General features: G+C 46.5%; 1 protein-coding gene across 1 annotated transcript in view; it reads right to left on the minus strand.

Annotated features, from left to right (window-relative positions):
• Positions 1-18,342, minus strand: part of rnf24 (ring finger protein 24) — a 165,024-nt gene that overhangs the window by 40,841 nt on the left and 105,841 nt on the right. Inside the window, exon 3 of the mRNA XM_033035380.1 lies at positions 2,486-2,528. Coding sequence (XP_032891271.1) covers positions 2,486-2,528 — 43 coding nt within the window. The remainder of the gene's footprint in view (positions 1-2,485; positions 2,529-18,342) is intronic.

The raw sequence follows: 18,342 nt of genomic DNA on the forward strand, positions 1-18,342 counted from the left end.
AGAGGATGTTTCCACTAGTGGGAGAGTCTAGGGCTAGAGGTAATAGCCTCAGAATTAAAGGTCATTCTTTTAGGAAGGAGATGAGGAGGAATTTCTTTAGTCAGACGGTGGTGAATCTGTGGAATTCTTTGCCACAGACAGCTGTGGAGGCAAAGTCAGTAAGTATTTTTAAGGCAGAGAGATAGATTCTTGATTAGTTCAGGTGTCAGAGGTTATGGGGAGAAGGCAGGAGAATGGAGTTAGGAGGGAGAGACAAATCAGCCATGATTGAATGGCGGAGTAGACTTGATGGGCCGAATTCTACTATCACTTATGATCTTATGAACACAGAGACAGTACACGACATAGAGTTATAGAGCTGTGCAACATGGAAACATGCCCTTCGGCACAACTTGCCCATGCCGACCAAGATGGCTCGTCCCATTTGCTTGAGTTTAGCCCATATCCCTCTAAACTCTTCAATGACATTCCAACTATAGCCCACCCCCACTCTCACACACACATGTGCTGAGTGATCCCTTCTTGAATCATGTCGTGTTGTGCCCTGGGGGCCTTCTCCAGTTTTAGCTCGACTAATTACTTCCCCCTTGCTGTTTAAGTTTATTCTCTACTGTGGAATCATTTCCATCGCTTTCTTTAATCAAAATCTGCAACTGAGTACCTCTGCCGTTTGTGCTATTATTACAGTTGTCTTTAAGTGACCCATTCTTTTATGTCCCTTATATATGAACTGTTTGAAGAAAAGATTTTATATTTGGCCTCATTAGTGGTTTTCTTTGAACATCCCCAGGCAGCTCATATTCCCTGCTGCTCCCCTCTCCTTTATTGTCCACAGATTTTATCTACACAGTTTAAGCATAAGGGGGTTGGCCATTTAGGACTGAGATGAGGAAAAACTTTTTCACCCGGAGAGTTGTAAATCTGTGGAATTCTCTGCCACCGTAGGCAGTGGAGGCCAATTCACTGGATGTTTTCAACAGAGGGATTTAGCTGTCAGGGATAAAGGTATATATGGGGGAAAAGCAGGAATGGGGTACTGACTCTCTCTCTCTCTCTCTCTCCCTCTCGCTCTCTTGCTCTCTCTGGATGCGCGGGGAAACCGGAGCACCTGGAGAAAACCCATGCAGTCACAGGGAGAATATACAAACAGCTTACAGACATCAGGGTCGAACCAAGATCTCTGATGCTTCCACTCTTTAATCCATCTGTCTCACACCTTCTGCTTTAACCTCTGGCCTTTGTTCCAATCCCCCCCCCCCCCTCCCACCCCCACCCCCACCTCATCTGTGTTCACATTACCTGCCATGCTTTGTCCTGCCTCTCATCTCTCCCATGTTTCTCCCCCTCTCCCCCACACCTATAGTCAGTTTTAAGATGTGTCCCGACCCAAAATGTCACCCATCCACGTTCTCCAGAGATGCTGTGTTTAAGAAGGGACTGCAGATGCTGGAAAATCGAAGGTACACAAAAATGCTGGAGAAACTCAGCGGGTGCAGCAGCATCTATGGAGCGATGGAAATAGGCAACGTTTCGGCACGAAACGTTGCCTATTTCCTTCGCTCCATAGATGCTGCTGCACCCGCTGAGTTTCTCCAGCATTTTTGTGTACCTCCAGAGATGCTGCCTCTGGCCAGCTGAGTTACTCCAGCACTCTGTGTCCTTTTGAATAGACACTATTCCACAACCCTGCGTCACACAGTAACCACACTTCAAGACAGGGAAGTTCCACTGACAGGGAAAAGCTCTGCAAAACCTCCTGAGACACTATTAAAACGCCTTTCTTCTGTCGCATGGAGATTGTGTGGCAGGAAAGACTTTTACACAGTGCGTAAACCACAATTCTTCACGTTTGCTGAAATCCTTGAAATAATTAAGAGTGATTAACTCACATTTTTTTTTACCTTGGGGAAGGGGAGGATTATTTGCACAAAGGAGTTGCCATTCCAATAACTGGATGTCAATAGAATCAGGGCATCATTAACTCGTAATCTTTAGACTAAAGATAGACACAAAACACAGGAGTAACTCAGCGTGTCAGGCAGCATCTGTGGAGCAAATGAATAGGTGACGTTTCAGGTCAAGACCCTTCTTTAGACTGAGGGTCAGGGGAAAGGGAAGCCAGCATCTGCAGTTCCTTCTTATACATCTAGTGCTCGCCTAGTTTGACTGTCCTCCTGATTAGATTTTACTTTGTGTGCCTCGTTGTCAACTTCCCCAAACTAACAATCATTTATTCTACATTTTCCTTGATCTTCGTCCCCTTTGACCTATCATTTTCACACCTTACTCTTCCATATCTCTTGTTTCCCGCTCCCCTGACTGATGAGCGCCTCGACCCGAACCGTCACCCATTCCTTCTCTCCAGAGATGCTGCCTGTCCCTACTGAGTTACTCCAGCGTTTTGTGTCCATCTTTGTTGTAAATCAGCATCTGCAGTTCCTTCCTACACATCATTAGATTGTCCGGTTGGTTTAGTGGGTCTTACCTGCTTGTAGGCATAGAGCTCCTTGTGTGCTTGGTGGCGTAACCTGCGAAGAGGAAGAAAAGAAAAATAAAAGTTGGCTTTTGTACCGCCAAGGTATTTCACTGCAACAGTACAGCATAGTTTAGGTTTAGAGATACAGCGCGGAAACAACCCTTCGTCCCACCGAGTCCGTGCCGACCAGCGATCCCCGTGTGTTAATATTATCCTACCCTATTTACCAAACCAATTACCTACAAACCTGCACGTCTTTGGAGTGTGGGAGGAAAGCAAAGATCTTGGATAAAGCTCATGCAGATAACGGGGGAGGAATGTACAAACTCCGTACAGACAGCACCCATAGTCAAGATCGACCTCTAGTCAATAGACAATAGACAATGGGTGCAGGAGTAGGTCATTCGGCCCTAAAAGCCAGCACCGTCATTCAATGTGATCATGGCTGATCATCCACAATCAGTAACCCGTTCCTGCCTTTTCCCCATATCCCCCGACTCCGCTATCTTTAAGAGCCCAATCTAGCTCTCTCTTGAAAGTATCCAGAGAACCTGCCTCCACCGCTCTCTGAGGCAGAGAATTCCACAGACTCGCCACTCTCTGTGAGAAAAAGTGTTTCCTCGTCTCCGTTCTAAATGGCTTACTCTTTATTCTTAAACTGTGGCCCCTGGTTCTGGACTCCCCCAACATCGGGAACATGTTTCCTGCCTCTAGCGTGATCAAACCCTTAATAATCTTATATGTTTCAATAAGATTCCCTCTCATCCTTCTAAACTCCAGAGTATACAAACCCAGCTGCTCCATTCTCTCGGCATATGACAGTCCCACCAACCTGGGAATTAACCTTGTAAACCTGCGCTGCACTCCCTCAACACCAAGAATGTCCTTCCTCAAATTAGGGGACCAAAACTGCACACAATACTCCAGGTGTGGTCTCACTAGGGCCCTGTACAACTGTAGAAGGCCATCTTTGCTCCTATAACTCAATTCCTCTTGTTATAAAGGTCAACATGCCATTCGCTTTCTTCACTGCCTGCTGTACCTGGTGGTCTGTAATGCCCCTGTCCCACTTAGGAAACCTGAAAGGAAACCTCTGGAGACTTTGCGCCACACCCAAGGTTTCCGTGCGGTTCCCGGAGGTTTTTGTCAGTCTCCCTACCTGCTTCCACTACCTGCAACCTCAGGCAACTACCTGCAACCTCCGGGAACTGCACGGAAACCTTGGGTGGGGCGCAAAGTCTCCAGAGGTTTCCGTTCAGGTTTCCTAAGTGGGACAGGGGGCATTTGGCTGTTGCTCAACCGCGACGCCACTGCGCTGCGCTTTTATACTTTAGACTTTAGAGATACATAGTGGAAACAGTCTCTTCGGCCCATCAAGCCTGCGCCGACCAGCGATCACCCCCTACACCAGCACTATCCTACTCACTTGCCCAAGTTCATTATCCTACAAACCTGTCCGTCTTTGGAATTCTGCATTTCCTTCTGGAAGAGATGCCATCTTTGGCATCTGCAGTAGCAGATGCGATGGCAATGCATTCATGTACACATAGGCCTTTGTGTGCAGACACACATGCACACAGTAAAACGGTTCACATTTTATTCCACTATTTGTTTCTGAGTGTCTGTACCTTTTCTCTTTTAGATAGACACAAAGTGCTGGAGTAACTCAGCGGGTCGGGCAGCTTCTCTAGGGGAAAGGATGGGTGACGTTTCAGGCCGGGAGCCTTCTTCAGACTGAAAGTAGAGGGGAGGGAACTGGTGCTCAGCACCTTTGTGTCTATCTTCCGTATTAACCAGCATCTGCTGTTCCATTCCACAGCCTTTGTCCTGTATCTGTACGCTGTGGATAGTCTGATTGTAATCATGTCTAGTCTTTTCTGTGATTAGATAGTATGCAAATAAAAGCTTTTCACTCCACAGGTAACAATAATAAACCAAACTAAATTATATTCTCCATACGCTCCATAGATGCTGCTGCACCCGCTGAGTTTCTCCAGCTTTTTTGTGTACCTTCGATTTTCCAGCATCTGCAGTTCCTTCTTAAATAAATTATATTCTTCTCTATTAGGACGGATTGAGAAAACTAAGAGCTAAATTCAGCGCAGATGGGACTATTATGCCAACTTGTTTAGCATGGGCAAGGTGGGCTGAAGGGCCTGTTTCTGTGCTGTACAGGTCTATGACTGCACCCACAGACAAGGTTTTGAATAACCACCTATTTGCATAATGTAATGTTCATGCCATACACATGTGTACATGCACATAAATATCAAATATGGTTGCACAAGTACTGATGTGAACGTTGGCATGTGTTTATAATTATCACCTGTATCAAGACACTGGGCCAAACCTGCTTTGCATGCTCGTAGGCAAATAACACCACTCATGAGTACAGCAAATACTGCAAAAGAGAAAACAAATAGAGCGTAGAGTATAGTGCTGCAGCTACGGAGAAAGTGCAGATAAAAAAAGTCCAGAGGCTGCAGAGGCAGATTGTAAAATCAGGAATCTAAGGGGACAGTATATAGTTGATGGCAAGAACGGTTCAGTGTGTAGGAAAGAACTGCAGATGCAGGTTTAAATCGAATGTAGACACAAGATGCTGGAGTAACTCAGCAGGACAGGCAACATCTCTGAAGAGGAGGACGTTTCGGGTTCAGACCTTTCTTCAGACTGAGGAATGGTCTCGACCCGAAATGTCACCCATTCCTTCTCTCCAGAGATGCTACCTGAGTTACTCCAGCATTTTGTTTCTACCCTAAGCAGTGCAGTTCAGTTTAGTTTGTTGCCACGTGTACCGAGGTACAGGGGGAAGCTTTTGTTGCGTGCTAACCAGCCAGCAGAAAGACAGTACATGATGACAGCATTATTAACCTGGTAGATTGTACGATTGGAAATGTAAGGGAAACATATGCAGTAAATAGCTAGACACTGTACAACATTGATATATAAAGGCCAACTAAAATGGCAATTCAAGTAGAAAGCATAATAGAGAAAGCATATGGTATGCTTGGCTTCATCAGTCTGGGCATTGAGTATAAGAGTCAAGAAGTCATGACCATTTTTCCTGCAGCTAGCCTGTCCAATCCCTTAAGAATTTTATGTGTTTCTATAAGGTCCCCTCTCATCCTACTAAATTATTGGGGTTTGTCTTTTCTTGTAAACCTTCAGCTGTTTACAATAAAGTAGCACTGTAATTATTAATACTAAGTCTGGCCTCTCATTATTTTAACTACCGGAAATGATTATTTGTGCTGTAATTCAGGCAAGGTATTAAAAGTAATAGAGATCCCCTGCGTTTCAAATGCTTTTCAATAAACTCAGAATATCCCCCCCATCAAATTACAGAAGTCTTTCTGAATGCACAGTCTTTTAACCAGGGTAGGGGAAACCAAATCAAGAGGCCATGGGTTTTAGATGAGAGGGACAAGATTTAATACAAAGAGATTTTATACAAAAAAACACATCTCCTTCAAACATTTACCCCTGACCTTAAAGCTATGCCCTCTGGTCTTTGACATTTGCACCCCGGTGAATAAGGTTCTGATTATCTACACTATCTCTGCCTCTTTATATGCTCCCATTTTATATACTTCCATCAGGTCAACATCAACCTTAACGACCGATGCTCCGGAGAAAACAATCCAAGTCTGTCCCTGAGCTAATATGCTCTAAAGCAAGAAGCACTCTGGCAAATCTCTGACGCACTATCTCCAAAGCCCCCACTTCCTTCTTGTAATGGGGTGACCACAACTGCACAAAATACTCCAAGTGCAGCCTAACCAAAGTTTTATCAAGCTGCACCCCATATAACCATATAACCATATAACAATTACAGCACGGAAACAGGCCATCTCGACCCTTCTAGTCCGTGCCGAACACGTATTCTCCCCTAGTCCCATATACCTGAGCTCAGACCATAACCCTCCATTCCTTTCCCGTCCATATAACTATCCAATTTATTTTTAAATGATAAAAACGAACCTGCCTCCACCACCTTCACTGGAAGCTCATTCCACACAGCCACCACTCTCTGAGTAAAGAAGTTCCCCCTCATGTTACCCCTAAACTTCAGTCCCTTAATTCTCAAGTCATGTCCCCTTGTTTGAATCTTCCCTACTCTCAGTGGGAAAAGCTTATCCACGTCAACTCTGTCTATCCCTCTCATCATTTTAAAGACCTCTATCAAGTCCCCCCTTAACCTTCTGCGCTCCAAAGAATAAAGCCCTAACTTGTTCAACCTTTCTCTGTAACTTAGTTGCTGAAACCCAGGCAACATTCTAGTAAATCTCCTCTGTACTCTCTCTATTTTGTTGACATCCTTCCTATAATTAGGCGACCAAAATTGTACACCATACTCCAGAATTGGCCTCACAAATGCCTTGTACAATTTTAACATTACATCCCAACTTCTATACTCAATGCTCTGATTTATAAAGGCCAGCACACCAAAGCTTTCTTTACCACCCTATCTACATGAGATTCCACTTTCAGGGAACTGTGCACAGTTATTCCCATATCCCTCTGTTCACCTGCATTCTTCAATTCCCTACCATTTACCATGTACGTCCTATTTTGATTTGTCCTGCCAAGATGTAGCACCTCACACTTATCAGCATTAAACTCCATCTGCCATCTTTCAGCCCACTCTTCCAACTGGCATAAATCTCTCTGTAGACTTTGAAAATCTACTTCATTATCCACAACACCACCTATCTTAGTATCATCTGCATACTTACTAATCCAATTTACCACACCATCATCCAGATCATTGATGTACATGACAAACAACAGTGGACCCCAACACAGATCCCTGTGGCACCCCACTAGTCACTGGCCTCCAACCTGACAAACAACCATCCACCATTACTCTCTGGCATCTCCCATTCAGCCACTGTTGAATCCATCTTGCTACTCCACCATTAATACCCAACCATTGAACCTTCTTAACCAACCTTCCATGAGGAACCTTGTCAAAGGCCTTACTGAAGTCCATATATACAACATCCACTGCTTTACCCTCATCAATTTCCCGAGTAACCTCTTCAAAAAATTCAAGAAGATTAGTCAAACATGACCTTCCAGGCACAAATCCATGTTGACTGTTCCTAATCAGACCCTGTTTATCCAGATGCTTATATATATTATCTCTAAGTATCCTTTCCATTAATTTGCCCACCACTGACGTCAGGATGCACCAACACGTTTCACTACCCCTTAAGTAAAATCATTTTAGTTTGGAGGACAACATGTACAGTAAATAGCTAGACCCTTTACAACATTGATATATAGAGGAATGGGATCAAGGCTGGGCTGGTGGTGAAAGTATCGACGGGGGAACATTTTTGGGAACAGTGACCAAAATTCTGATAAGTTTCTACGTAGTTTATTTAACACTTTAGACTTTAGAGATGCAGTGTGGAAACAGGCCCTTCGGCCCACCGAGACCGCACTGACCAGCGATCACCCCGTACACAAGCGCTATCCTACACACTAGGGACAAATTTGCAATAGCCAATTAACCTACAAAACTGCATGTTTTTGGACTTTGGGAAGAAACCAGAGCATCTGGAGAAAACCCATGGGAGAATGTACAAACTCTGTACAGACAGCACCGGTAGTCAGGATCGAACCTGGGTCCCTCGTGCTGTAATGCCCCTGTCCCACTTAGGAAACCTGAACGGAAACCTCTGGAGACTTTGCGCCCCACCCAAGGTTTCCGTGCGGTTCCCGGAGGTTTTTGTCAGTCTCCCTACCTGCGTCCACTACCTGCAACCTCCGGCAACCACCTGCAACCTCCGGGAACCGCACGGAAACCTTGGGTGGGGCGCAAAGTCTCCAGAGGTTTCCGTTCAGGTTTCCTACATGGGACAGGGGCACAAAAGACCTAATCTGGTTAGCACGCAACTAAATATTTTCACTGTACCTCAATACACGTGACGAGAAGCTAAACTCAAACGTTACCACTGCGCCACTGCACTGCCCACAGAAGGTTAGTTATGGAGAGGGTCCTAAAGTGGGGAAGGAGTGGACACGAGGACCTGGGGAAAAGAGACAGGGAGCAGATGTTTGCAGGTTAAACAACATCAGACACAGAGTGTTGGAATAACTCAGTGGGACAGGCTGCTTCTCTGGACAACAGGGCGAGGTGTGTAGGGGTGACCTAACATTGGTGAATTCAATGTTGTGTTGTAAGTTAAAGGTGCTGTTACTAGTGGGTGTATTTTAAAAAGTTTCATGTTCATGGCCAGCATGTTCCAGAAAAAGTCAAAGGCAAAGACTGAGGGGAAATATTAAGGAACTTTGGATGGCAACAGATATGGAAGGTTTGATCATGAAAAGAAATGGGAACATATGAGAGCTGTAAGCAAGTGGGACAGAGTGAGTCCTCTTGGGGAATAGATGTGGAGGATAGAACTTAAAGAAAAGAGGACAAAACGTCTCAACAAAATAACCTTTGCATAGAAGGAACAGAATTGTAAGAGTGGCACGGTGGCGCAGCAGTAGAGTTGCTGCCTTACAGTGCCAGGGACCGACCCTAAATACATGGAAACACCACTGTATTATGTGGAGAGATACAGCGCGAAACAGACCCTTCAGCCCACCAAGTCCGCACCCACCAGGGGTCCCCGCACATTAACTCTATCCTACACACACTAGGGACAATTTTACACTTATACCAATCCAATTAACCTACAAACCTGTACGTCTTTGGAGTGTGGGAGGAAACCAAAGATCTCGGGGGAAAGTCACGGGGAGAATGTACAAACACCGTACAGACAGCACCCGTAGTGGGGATCGAACCCGGCCTGCTGAATTACTCCAGCACTTTGTGCCTATTATTTTTGTAAACCAGCATCTGCAATTCCCTGTGTTTCTCTGTCACACATTCTCCCTCTCTCTATATATATGTGTGAGTGTGTGTGCGCGTGTGTACATATATATATATACATATACATACACTAATATATATTCTAGTGTATATATACTATATACATATATATATAAAGAGAGAGAGAGAGAGGATAGAGGGGAGAGAGAGAGACGGGGGGAGAGAGAAGGGGGAGAGAGAGAGAGAAGGGAGAGAGGGAGAGAGAGGGGGAGAGAGAGATAGAGAGAGGGGGGAGAGAGGGAGAGGGGGAGAGGGGAGAGAGAGAGGGAGAGGGAGAGGGAGGAGGGGGAGATTGAGAGAGAGGGGGAGAGAGAGGGAGGGGGAGATAGAGACGGAGAGAGAGAGAGAGATGGAGAGAGAGAGGGGGGAGAGAGAGGGGGGAGAGAGAGGGGGGGGGGCGAGAGAGGGGGGGAGAGAGGGGGGGAGAGAAGGGAAAGAGGGCGGAGGGGCGGGAGGGGGAGACAGAGAGAGGGGGAGGGAGAGAGGTAGAGGGGGATAGGGGAGAGAGAGGGGGAGAGAGAGAGAGAGTGGGGGAGAGAGGAGAGAGAGAGGAGGAGAGGGGAGAGAGGAGAGAGAGAGGAGGAGAGGGAGAGCGGGAGAGAGAGGGGGAGAGCAGTTGAGAGAGACCACCACACACACACACAATCCTGTTCCCCTATTTCCCACACTCTGCCGACCAGAGGCTCTGTGCTACTAATTCCAATGGTGGTTGCTTAACCTTGGCTTGCCACAGGAAAGAGTGTTGCACAAACCGCAATAAAACACCACACCTGCCCAATGTACTCAGTCAGCCACAAGAGAGGCAGGCAGGCAGTCAAGGCCACGCTGGCTGAGCTGCCGACAGGGTGTGGGGCGGTGGACGGGCTTGATTGGCAATGACAAACTGCAGAGTGTTTTTCACACAGTGACTCGGTAAAGATACATAAAATCAGCGGCGTAATCAGAGACGGTCATGTCATCAATACCGAGCGCTGGCTGTAGAGGCTGACAGAGCCGAGCGTCTGAAGCCAAGTACATTTGGCGTATTTACTGGATGGCGGAGAATTTTACAGCATAACTGGGGCCACAGAGTGTCTGTGGTGAGATTTGCCCAGCGCTCAAACCTCCTCCTTCACCGTTTCCATCTGCCCCTTTTCCCCCAATGGATTTGTTCAGCTTTCCACTGAATGCATGAATGAGATTTGTGCCAGAGCCTTGTCAATGTGAATGGGAACCACGTTCCCCCTGCTCTGTCTATTTATCACTGGATTTAGATTTAGTTTTAGAGATGCAGCATAGAAACTGGCCTTTTGGCCCACGGGGTTGGTGCTGACCCGCGATCGACACGGGTATAGATGTATACCAGTTCTCTCCTTCACACGAGGGAGCTGCCTGCACTGTTTATCGCTTATCTCTGTCCTCGCACAATGGCATTTCTTCTTCTGACTCTGGTTATTCGTTGAAACGGAATCCAACGTTCAAATTTGATTCAGTACTAATCTTTGCAAGATTGCAATTTGACACTAAATATGTTAGTCTGCAATGTTATTTCTCCTCTGCTGGACTTAGTGATGGCACAGTGGTTGCTGCCTGACAGCACCAGAGACCCAGGTTCGATCGTGACTAGGGGTGCTGTCTGTAGGGAGCTTGTGCCTTCTCCCTGTGAGTGTGACCTGCGTGGGTTTTCTCCGGGATACCCGGTTTCCTCCCACACTCCAAAGACGTACAGATTTGTAGTCTAATTGGCTTTGGTAAAATTGTAGATTCTTGCCATAGAGGGAGTACAGAGAAGGTTCACCAGACTGATTCCTGGGACGTCAGGACTTTCATATGAAGAAAGACTGGATAGACTTGGCTTGTACTCACTAGAATTTAGAAGATTGAGGGGGGATCTTAAAGCAGGGCTGCCAACTCTCACGCTTTGAGCGTGAGAATCACGCCCTCAAGCGAACTCTCACGCCCTCATGCTGATCAGAAATTTCTCACGCTCAGTGGTGAGAAATTTTGTGATCAGCGAAAATTTCAAAACTCGGATAAACTGCATGGTCCACGGGTGTTGGAGAGCAGGGGCTGCGGGAGGGATGGGAGCAGAACCAGCGGCGGGAACAGATGCGGGGAGCCGGGAAGGACGAGTGTTTGCGGCGCTGCGAGTCGCTCGCTGCAGCTCTGGCCATGGAGCGCTCCGGACAGTGCGAGTGTCCCGGGCCGCGGAGCCGTCGGAAGCGTTGTGCCGCTGCCGCTGCCGCTGCCGCGAGAGTCTGTGCCGAAGGGACAGACTCTCAAAGGGAGGTGGAGAGAGAGAGGGGAGGAAGGAGACAGGGAGACAGTGGGGGGAGAGAGAGGGGGGGTGAGAGGAGAGAGAGGGGAGAGACAGAGGGGGCGTGAATGGGGAGAGAGAAGAGGGAGAGGGGGGAGAGAGGGGAGAGAAAGGGGGGAGAGAGGGGGGAGAGATAGAGGGAAGAGAGAGAGGGGTGAGAGGGAAGAAAGAGGGAAGAGAGAGGGGGTGGAGAGGGTAGGAGAGAATGGGAGAGAGAGGGAGAAGAGAGAGGGGTGGTAAAAGAGAGAGGGAGAGAGGGGGGAAGAGATAGAGATGGGGGGGTCAAAGAGAAAGAGGAGATAGAGACAGAGGAGAAAGAGAGAGGGGAGAGAGAGCCTGGGGGAGATTGATGTGGGAGGGAGAAATGGGGGTGAGAGGGAGAGAGAGATGAGAGAGAGAGGGGGGGGAGAGAGAGAGCTGAGAGGGAGGGAGGGAGAAAGAGAGAGAGGGGGAGAGAGATGGAGGAGAGAGAGAGGGAGAGAGAGAGAAGGGGGAGAGAGAGAAGAAAGAGAGGGGGGGAGAGAGAGAGAGGGGGGGAGAGAGTTAGGGGAAAGAGAGGGGAGAGAGAGGGGAAAGAGAAGGGAGAGAGAGGGAGAGAGGGGGAGAGAGAGGAGAGAGGGGACGAGAGCGAGGGTGAGATGGTAGGCAGAGAGGGGGAAGAGAGAGGGAGAGAGAGGGAGGGGAAGAGAGGAGAGAGGGGGGAGAGAGAGAGGGGGGAGAGAGAGAGGGGGGGGATAGGGAGTTAGGGGAAAGAGAGGGGAGAGAGAGTTAGGGGAAAGAGAGGGGAGAGAGAGGGAGAGTGAGGTGGGAGGGAGGGAGGGGGAAGAGAGAGGGAGAGAGAGAGGGGGGCGAGGGGGGAGAGAGAGAGAGGGGGAGAGAGAAGAGAGAGGGAAGTGCTCGAAGGGCCGAATGGCCTACTCCTACACCTATTTTCTATGTTTCTATGCTTCTATGTTTTCCTCCCACACTCCAAAGATGTACAGATTTGTAGTCTAACTGGCTTTGGAAAAATTGTAAATTGTCCCTAGTGTGTGTTGGGTAGTGTTAATGTGTAGGGATCGCTGGTCAGCACGGACTCGGTGGGCCGAAGGGCCTGTTTCGCCGCTGTATCTCTAAACTAGTGCATCATAGAACAGCATAGTGAAGAACAGGCCCTTCGGCCCACCATGCCTGTGCTGAACAGGATGCCGATCTAAACTAATCCCTTAGACAGTGGCGCTGCTGGTAGAGCTGCTACCCAACCTCACGGAGCCAGAGACCAGGGTTCGATCCTGACCCCGGGTGCTGCCTTACATCCTGAAGACATGCAGGGTTTGTAGGTTAATTGGCCTCTGTAGATGTTCCCCAGTTTGTACGGAGTGGGCGAATAAACGGGAATAACTTTAGAGATACGGTGCGGAAATAGCAGTCCGCGTCGACCCACTGACTCCGCGTCTACCAGCGATCACCCTGCACACTAACACGACCCTACACATTAGGGACAATTTACAATTTTATCAAAGCCAATTAGCCTACAATCCTGTACGTCTTTGGAGTGTGGGAGAAAACCAGAGCACTCGTAGAAAATCCATGCGGTCACAAGGAGAAGATGTATTCAATGTACAGACAGCACCCATAGTCAGGATCATACCCAGGTCTCTGGTGCTGTTAGACAGCAACTCTACTGCTGTGCCACCGTGCCCAACACAACCAGTGAGAACAGGTGATCGACGGTCTTGTGAACATGACTTAGAAACAATAGAAACATACAAAATAGGTGCAGGGGTAGGGCATTCGGCCCTTCAAGCCAGCACCACCATTCAATATGATCGTGGCTGATCATCCAAAATCAGTACCCCGTTCCTGCCTTCTCCCCATATCCCTTGATTCCATTAGCCCTACGAGCTAAGTCTAACGCTCTCTTGAAAACATCCAGTGAATCAGCCTCCACTGCCTACTGTGGCAGAGAATTCCACAGATTCACAACTCTCTGGGTGAAAACATTTTTCCTCATCTCAGTCCTAAATGGCCTACCCCTTATTCTTAAACTGTGACCCCTGGTTCTGGACTCCCCCAACATCGGGAACATTTTTGCTGCATTAAGCCTGTCCGATCCCCTTAAGAATTTTATGTTTCTATAAGATCACCCCTCACCCTTCTAAATTCCAGCGAATACAAGCCCAGTCGATCCATTCTTTCATCATATGCCAGTCCCGCCATTCCGGGAATTAACCTGGTGAACCTATGCTGCACTCCCTCAATAGCAAGACTGTCCTTCCACAAATTAGCAGACCAAAACTACACACAATACTCCAGGTTTGGTCTCGCCAGGGCCTTGTACAATTGCAGTAGGACCTCCTTGTTCCTATACTAAAATCCTCTCGCTATGAAGGCCTACATGCCATCAGGTTTCTTCACTGCCTGCTGTACCTGCATGCTCACTTTCAGTGACTGATGTATGAGTACACCCAGGTCTCGTTGCACCTCCCCTTTTCCTAATCTGACACCATTCAGATAATAATCTGCCTTCTTGTTCTTGCCACCAAAGTGGATAACCTCATATACTGTATATCCACATTATACTGCATTTGCCATGCATCTGCCCACTCACCCAACCTGTCCAAGTCACCCTGCAGCCTCATAGCATCCTCCTCACAGCTCACACTGCCCCCCAGCTTTGTGCCATTCGCAAACTTGGAGATGTTACATTTAATTCCCTCGTGTAAATCGTTAATATATATTGTAAATGACTGGGGTCCCAGCACTGAGCCTTGCAGCATCCCACTAGTCACTGCCTGCCATTGTGAAAAGGACCCGTTAATAGTAAGATTAAACGAGAACTTACCAGTTTGAAGTTTGATCGTTATTTTATGAGGAGTAACGTTGAGGGAATACGTGAAGAACCCCGCCACGACGCATGCGTGTCATTCTTCAAAGCAGCGGTGTGAAATCACTGATAACTGTAATGACTAAACATAGTAAGATTAGAGAAGAGATACCAGTTGAGTATATGATCAAGGGTGGGAGCGGAGGGCACGTATTCCCTCAACGTTACTCCTCATAAAATAACGATCAAACTTCAAACTGGTAAGTTCTCGTTTAATCTTACTATTTTACTTCGGAGTCACGTGAGTGACTACGTGAAGATTTTAAAGCTCTGTGATTTCATGCCTTGGAAACGAGTCCATGCATCACATCTGCCTTGATTATGGGGAGAATAGTGTTAACATCATTAGACATCAATACGATATTGAAAACCCAACGATAAATATATTAACACCAAATTATAGCCCCTATTTTTGGGTAAAAATTATATTACAGAACTTAAAATTGTTTCTGCAAATGTTCCAGGTTCAATTACTGGTTTCTTATAAAATCGTTGGAAAGTTTTCTCCGTTGACCATCCAGCTGTCTTGAGGATTTGGTCCATAGGAACATCTAACTTCATAGCTGCAGATGTAGCTGCAGCACTGGTGGAGTGAGATTTAAAAATGCTAGTGTCTACTCCAGCCTTTATTAGGACCTGTTTTAGCCATCTAGAGATGGTCTGGACTGTCACTTTTTTGAGTGGCTGTTTGTAGCTGATTAAAAGTGACATTTCTTTGCCTCTGATGATCTTAGTATACTCCATATATAATAGTAAGTGTGTTACAATACAGAGACGATCAACTTTCAGGTAGGCCCTGAATTCTGTTTTTAGGCCTGCCGACCCCTGTCTGTTCTGTTTGACTAATTCATTGATGTGAAAAGTTAAATTTCCAGATGAAATAGTCATGTTGTCCAGCCTTAGTTTCTGTAGTGACTGGACCCTTTGTGCCGTGACCAAGGCCATCAGCATGACTGTTTTCATAGTCAGTTTCTGTAGGGACAGAGCTGTAGCTGGAGACCAGTTTCTTAACATGGTCAGTCCAATGCTCACATCCCATATTTGGGAGTACCTGGTTCTTGGGGGATTAACATTAAAAATGCCCCTCATGAGTTTGGTTACCAGGGTGTGTCCCAACAGAATGCCGCTCTGTTCCTTGCGCCAGGTATGTTGACAGAGCACTTCTGGCGCAGTTGATGGCACTATGACTGAGCCTCTCATCGTAATGGAGGCTTGCCAGGAATTCCAGAACAGATGTTCATAGATCTGTGGGTGATGTTATTGTTGTGACAGTACTTTTCCCATTTCTTGATGACACCAAGTACTGTTTTTTGGTGGACTGTTTGTGGGCTGCTGAAATAATATCCACTGTTCGGTCCGTCAGTCCCAGGTGTAGTAGAGGTGCTTTCAAACTCTACAAATTAATAGGTTTATATAATTATGACATGGTTAACTTCCCCTTGTTGCGGAATGAACCAGTAAATTAAGTCTATGATGGATGGTGATGCATGGTTCTAAAACCATGTCGTGTATCACCGGGACCCATGGTTGAGTAGGCCAATCGGGTACTATCAAAATACCAGACGCAGAGTCTTGCTGTATTTTCCTTAATACTCGACTGATGAGGCAGAAAGGAGGGAATGCATAAATAAACAATATCCCCCAATGCAGCGAAAATGCATCTGTTGCCGCTGCCCCAGGTTCTGGTTCCCATGAACATAATTCGATAACTGGTGTGAGCCTGGATGCGAATAGGTCGATATCTGGTGTTCCATACCGTGCTGTAATTTCAGCAATACATTTTTATCCAACATCCATTCAGTGTTTTCATTGAATTTGCGTGACCTGTTGTCTGCCACTAAATTCAGTTTACCTGGTAAGTAGGTAGCTGATATCCAAATATCTCTCTGGATACACTATTGCCAAATTGTGTTGGCCAGATTGTCACATGATGTCGATTTGTTTCCACCCATATGGTTGATATATGCTACCACGGTGGTGTTGTCAATATGTAGTCTAACATGCTGATGATATAACCCAGAACAATATGAATTAAGGCCATGGAATGCACTTAACATTCCCAGGTAGTTTATGCCCAGTGTTTGTAATAATGATGCCTCCTGTGCATTCCATCTCCCCCACAGCTGGAGATGGAATTGGTAGCACCCCAACCAAGTGCACTGGCATCAGTTTGTAGTACCATAGACGGGTTGCTGATAATGATTGGATTGGAACAATGCCTAATGTTATCTTTCCACCATTTTAGTTCCATTATGGCCTCTGTTGGTAGCTTCATTGGTCTGTCAAAATGACCACCATAATTTTTGAGTGCTCGTATTTTAGCCCTCTGTAAGTTTTGATAATGGAAAGGTCCGATTTGTATGGCTGGAAACGCAGCCACTATTATGCCAATTATTCTTGCTACCAGTCTGATGGATGGTTTAGTGATGTCAATGATTTTGCTGCAAGCCTCCATTAAGGCTGTAACCTTTTCTTTCGGCAAAGTCACTGACATGTGAACTGAGTTAAGGGTGTACCCCAGATGATCCATTGTGTTAAATAACATCTGTGGTCACCTCTAATGGGTACTGAATAGTAAGCATCTTTTAAATCGATGCTTGCCATGTAGTAACCTTAGGAAATCAATTGCTTAGCAGTAACAAAGGTTTCCATCTAGTAATGAATATATAGTACGAAAGTATTCAAATTAGTCAAATCTATGATGATGCGGCAACCAACATCTTGTTTATGATAAAGATTTTGGACACGAATTCCTGTGATTCGTGTTGGGTTTCCTCCATTACTCCTTTTTATAAGGCCACTGTAGCTCAGCATGCGCTTTTGATTTTTCTTTGCCTGTAAGCACGAACATTCGGTTTGGTACATGCTGAACTGGAGGATTATGTTTTTGTAAAAATTCTATGGTATAACCCTATACTTCTGAAAATATAATTGTCGGTAGTTAATTTATTCCATGCATCCAGATAGAATTGTAATCTCCCACCAACCTCGTAAGGAACCAGACCCACCTACCTCCATGGTTACTATTGGTAGGTTTGTTACTTTTTCGGCATCCTCCGTGGACGTTGAAGCGCCGGTGTCTGGATCTGTAGTTGGGTCGGTGTTGAGGATTAGCGCATTCCCCAGGAAGGCCGGTCTGGGCCATGGCCTAAAAAGACCGATGTTGAGTGTTCCTGGCCTTTGTGCTTTCACCAGTTTGTCTTGGCCGACTGGTGGTGCGTAGGGGTGTTGTTTCTGGCCTAAGTAGTTTTTAGACGTTGCTTTAATGAGCCCCAGGGTTTTACCCTCTTCGTCAAGTTCTTTTACCTGTTTTGATAAGTTGCCTCCAAATAGTAATATTGGTGGCTTGGAGGTTCCAGGTTTGCATAGGCCTGCAAATTAGGGTCTAAAGCCGGTTGGATGGCACTTTTTCCTAATACTGTTTACTCGTATGGGTAGTTGCAAAATAAAGCCAGTGCATCCTGGTGATCTTGTGTCATGTCTTTTTTGTTTATTGTGCGGGCGAAAACCGTAATTCCCGATGTTAGGACTTTCAGAACTTTCTGCAGTTTCAAGTCCCTGGCTCTGATTGAGGCTCCGACATGTTTTCAAATACACTGGTTGACACTGGGAACATTCAGTGTTTTGCAGTTCCCTGGTGGTAAGTGTCTTGCTGTGGTGTCCAATAATGCCTGTCCTTATAGCTGGTTGAATGACAAGTAGTCGATACTTGCAGCTATTTTAGGTTCCACGTTTTGGCCAGTTTGGTCGGGTTGAATAAACTGGGACACCATATCCAATAGGTTTTCTTGCACCCCATGTGCACTAGGGGT

The sequence above is a fragment of the Amblyraja radiata genome, chromosome 1, assembly GCF_010909765.2.
Source record: "Amblyraja radiata isolate CabotCenter1 chromosome 1, sAmbRad1.1.pri, whole genome shotgun sequence".
In the NCBI taxonomy this organism is placed as follows: domain Eukaryota; kingdom Metazoa; phylum Chordata; class Chondrichthyes; order Rajiformes; family Rajidae; genus Amblyraja; species Amblyraja radiata.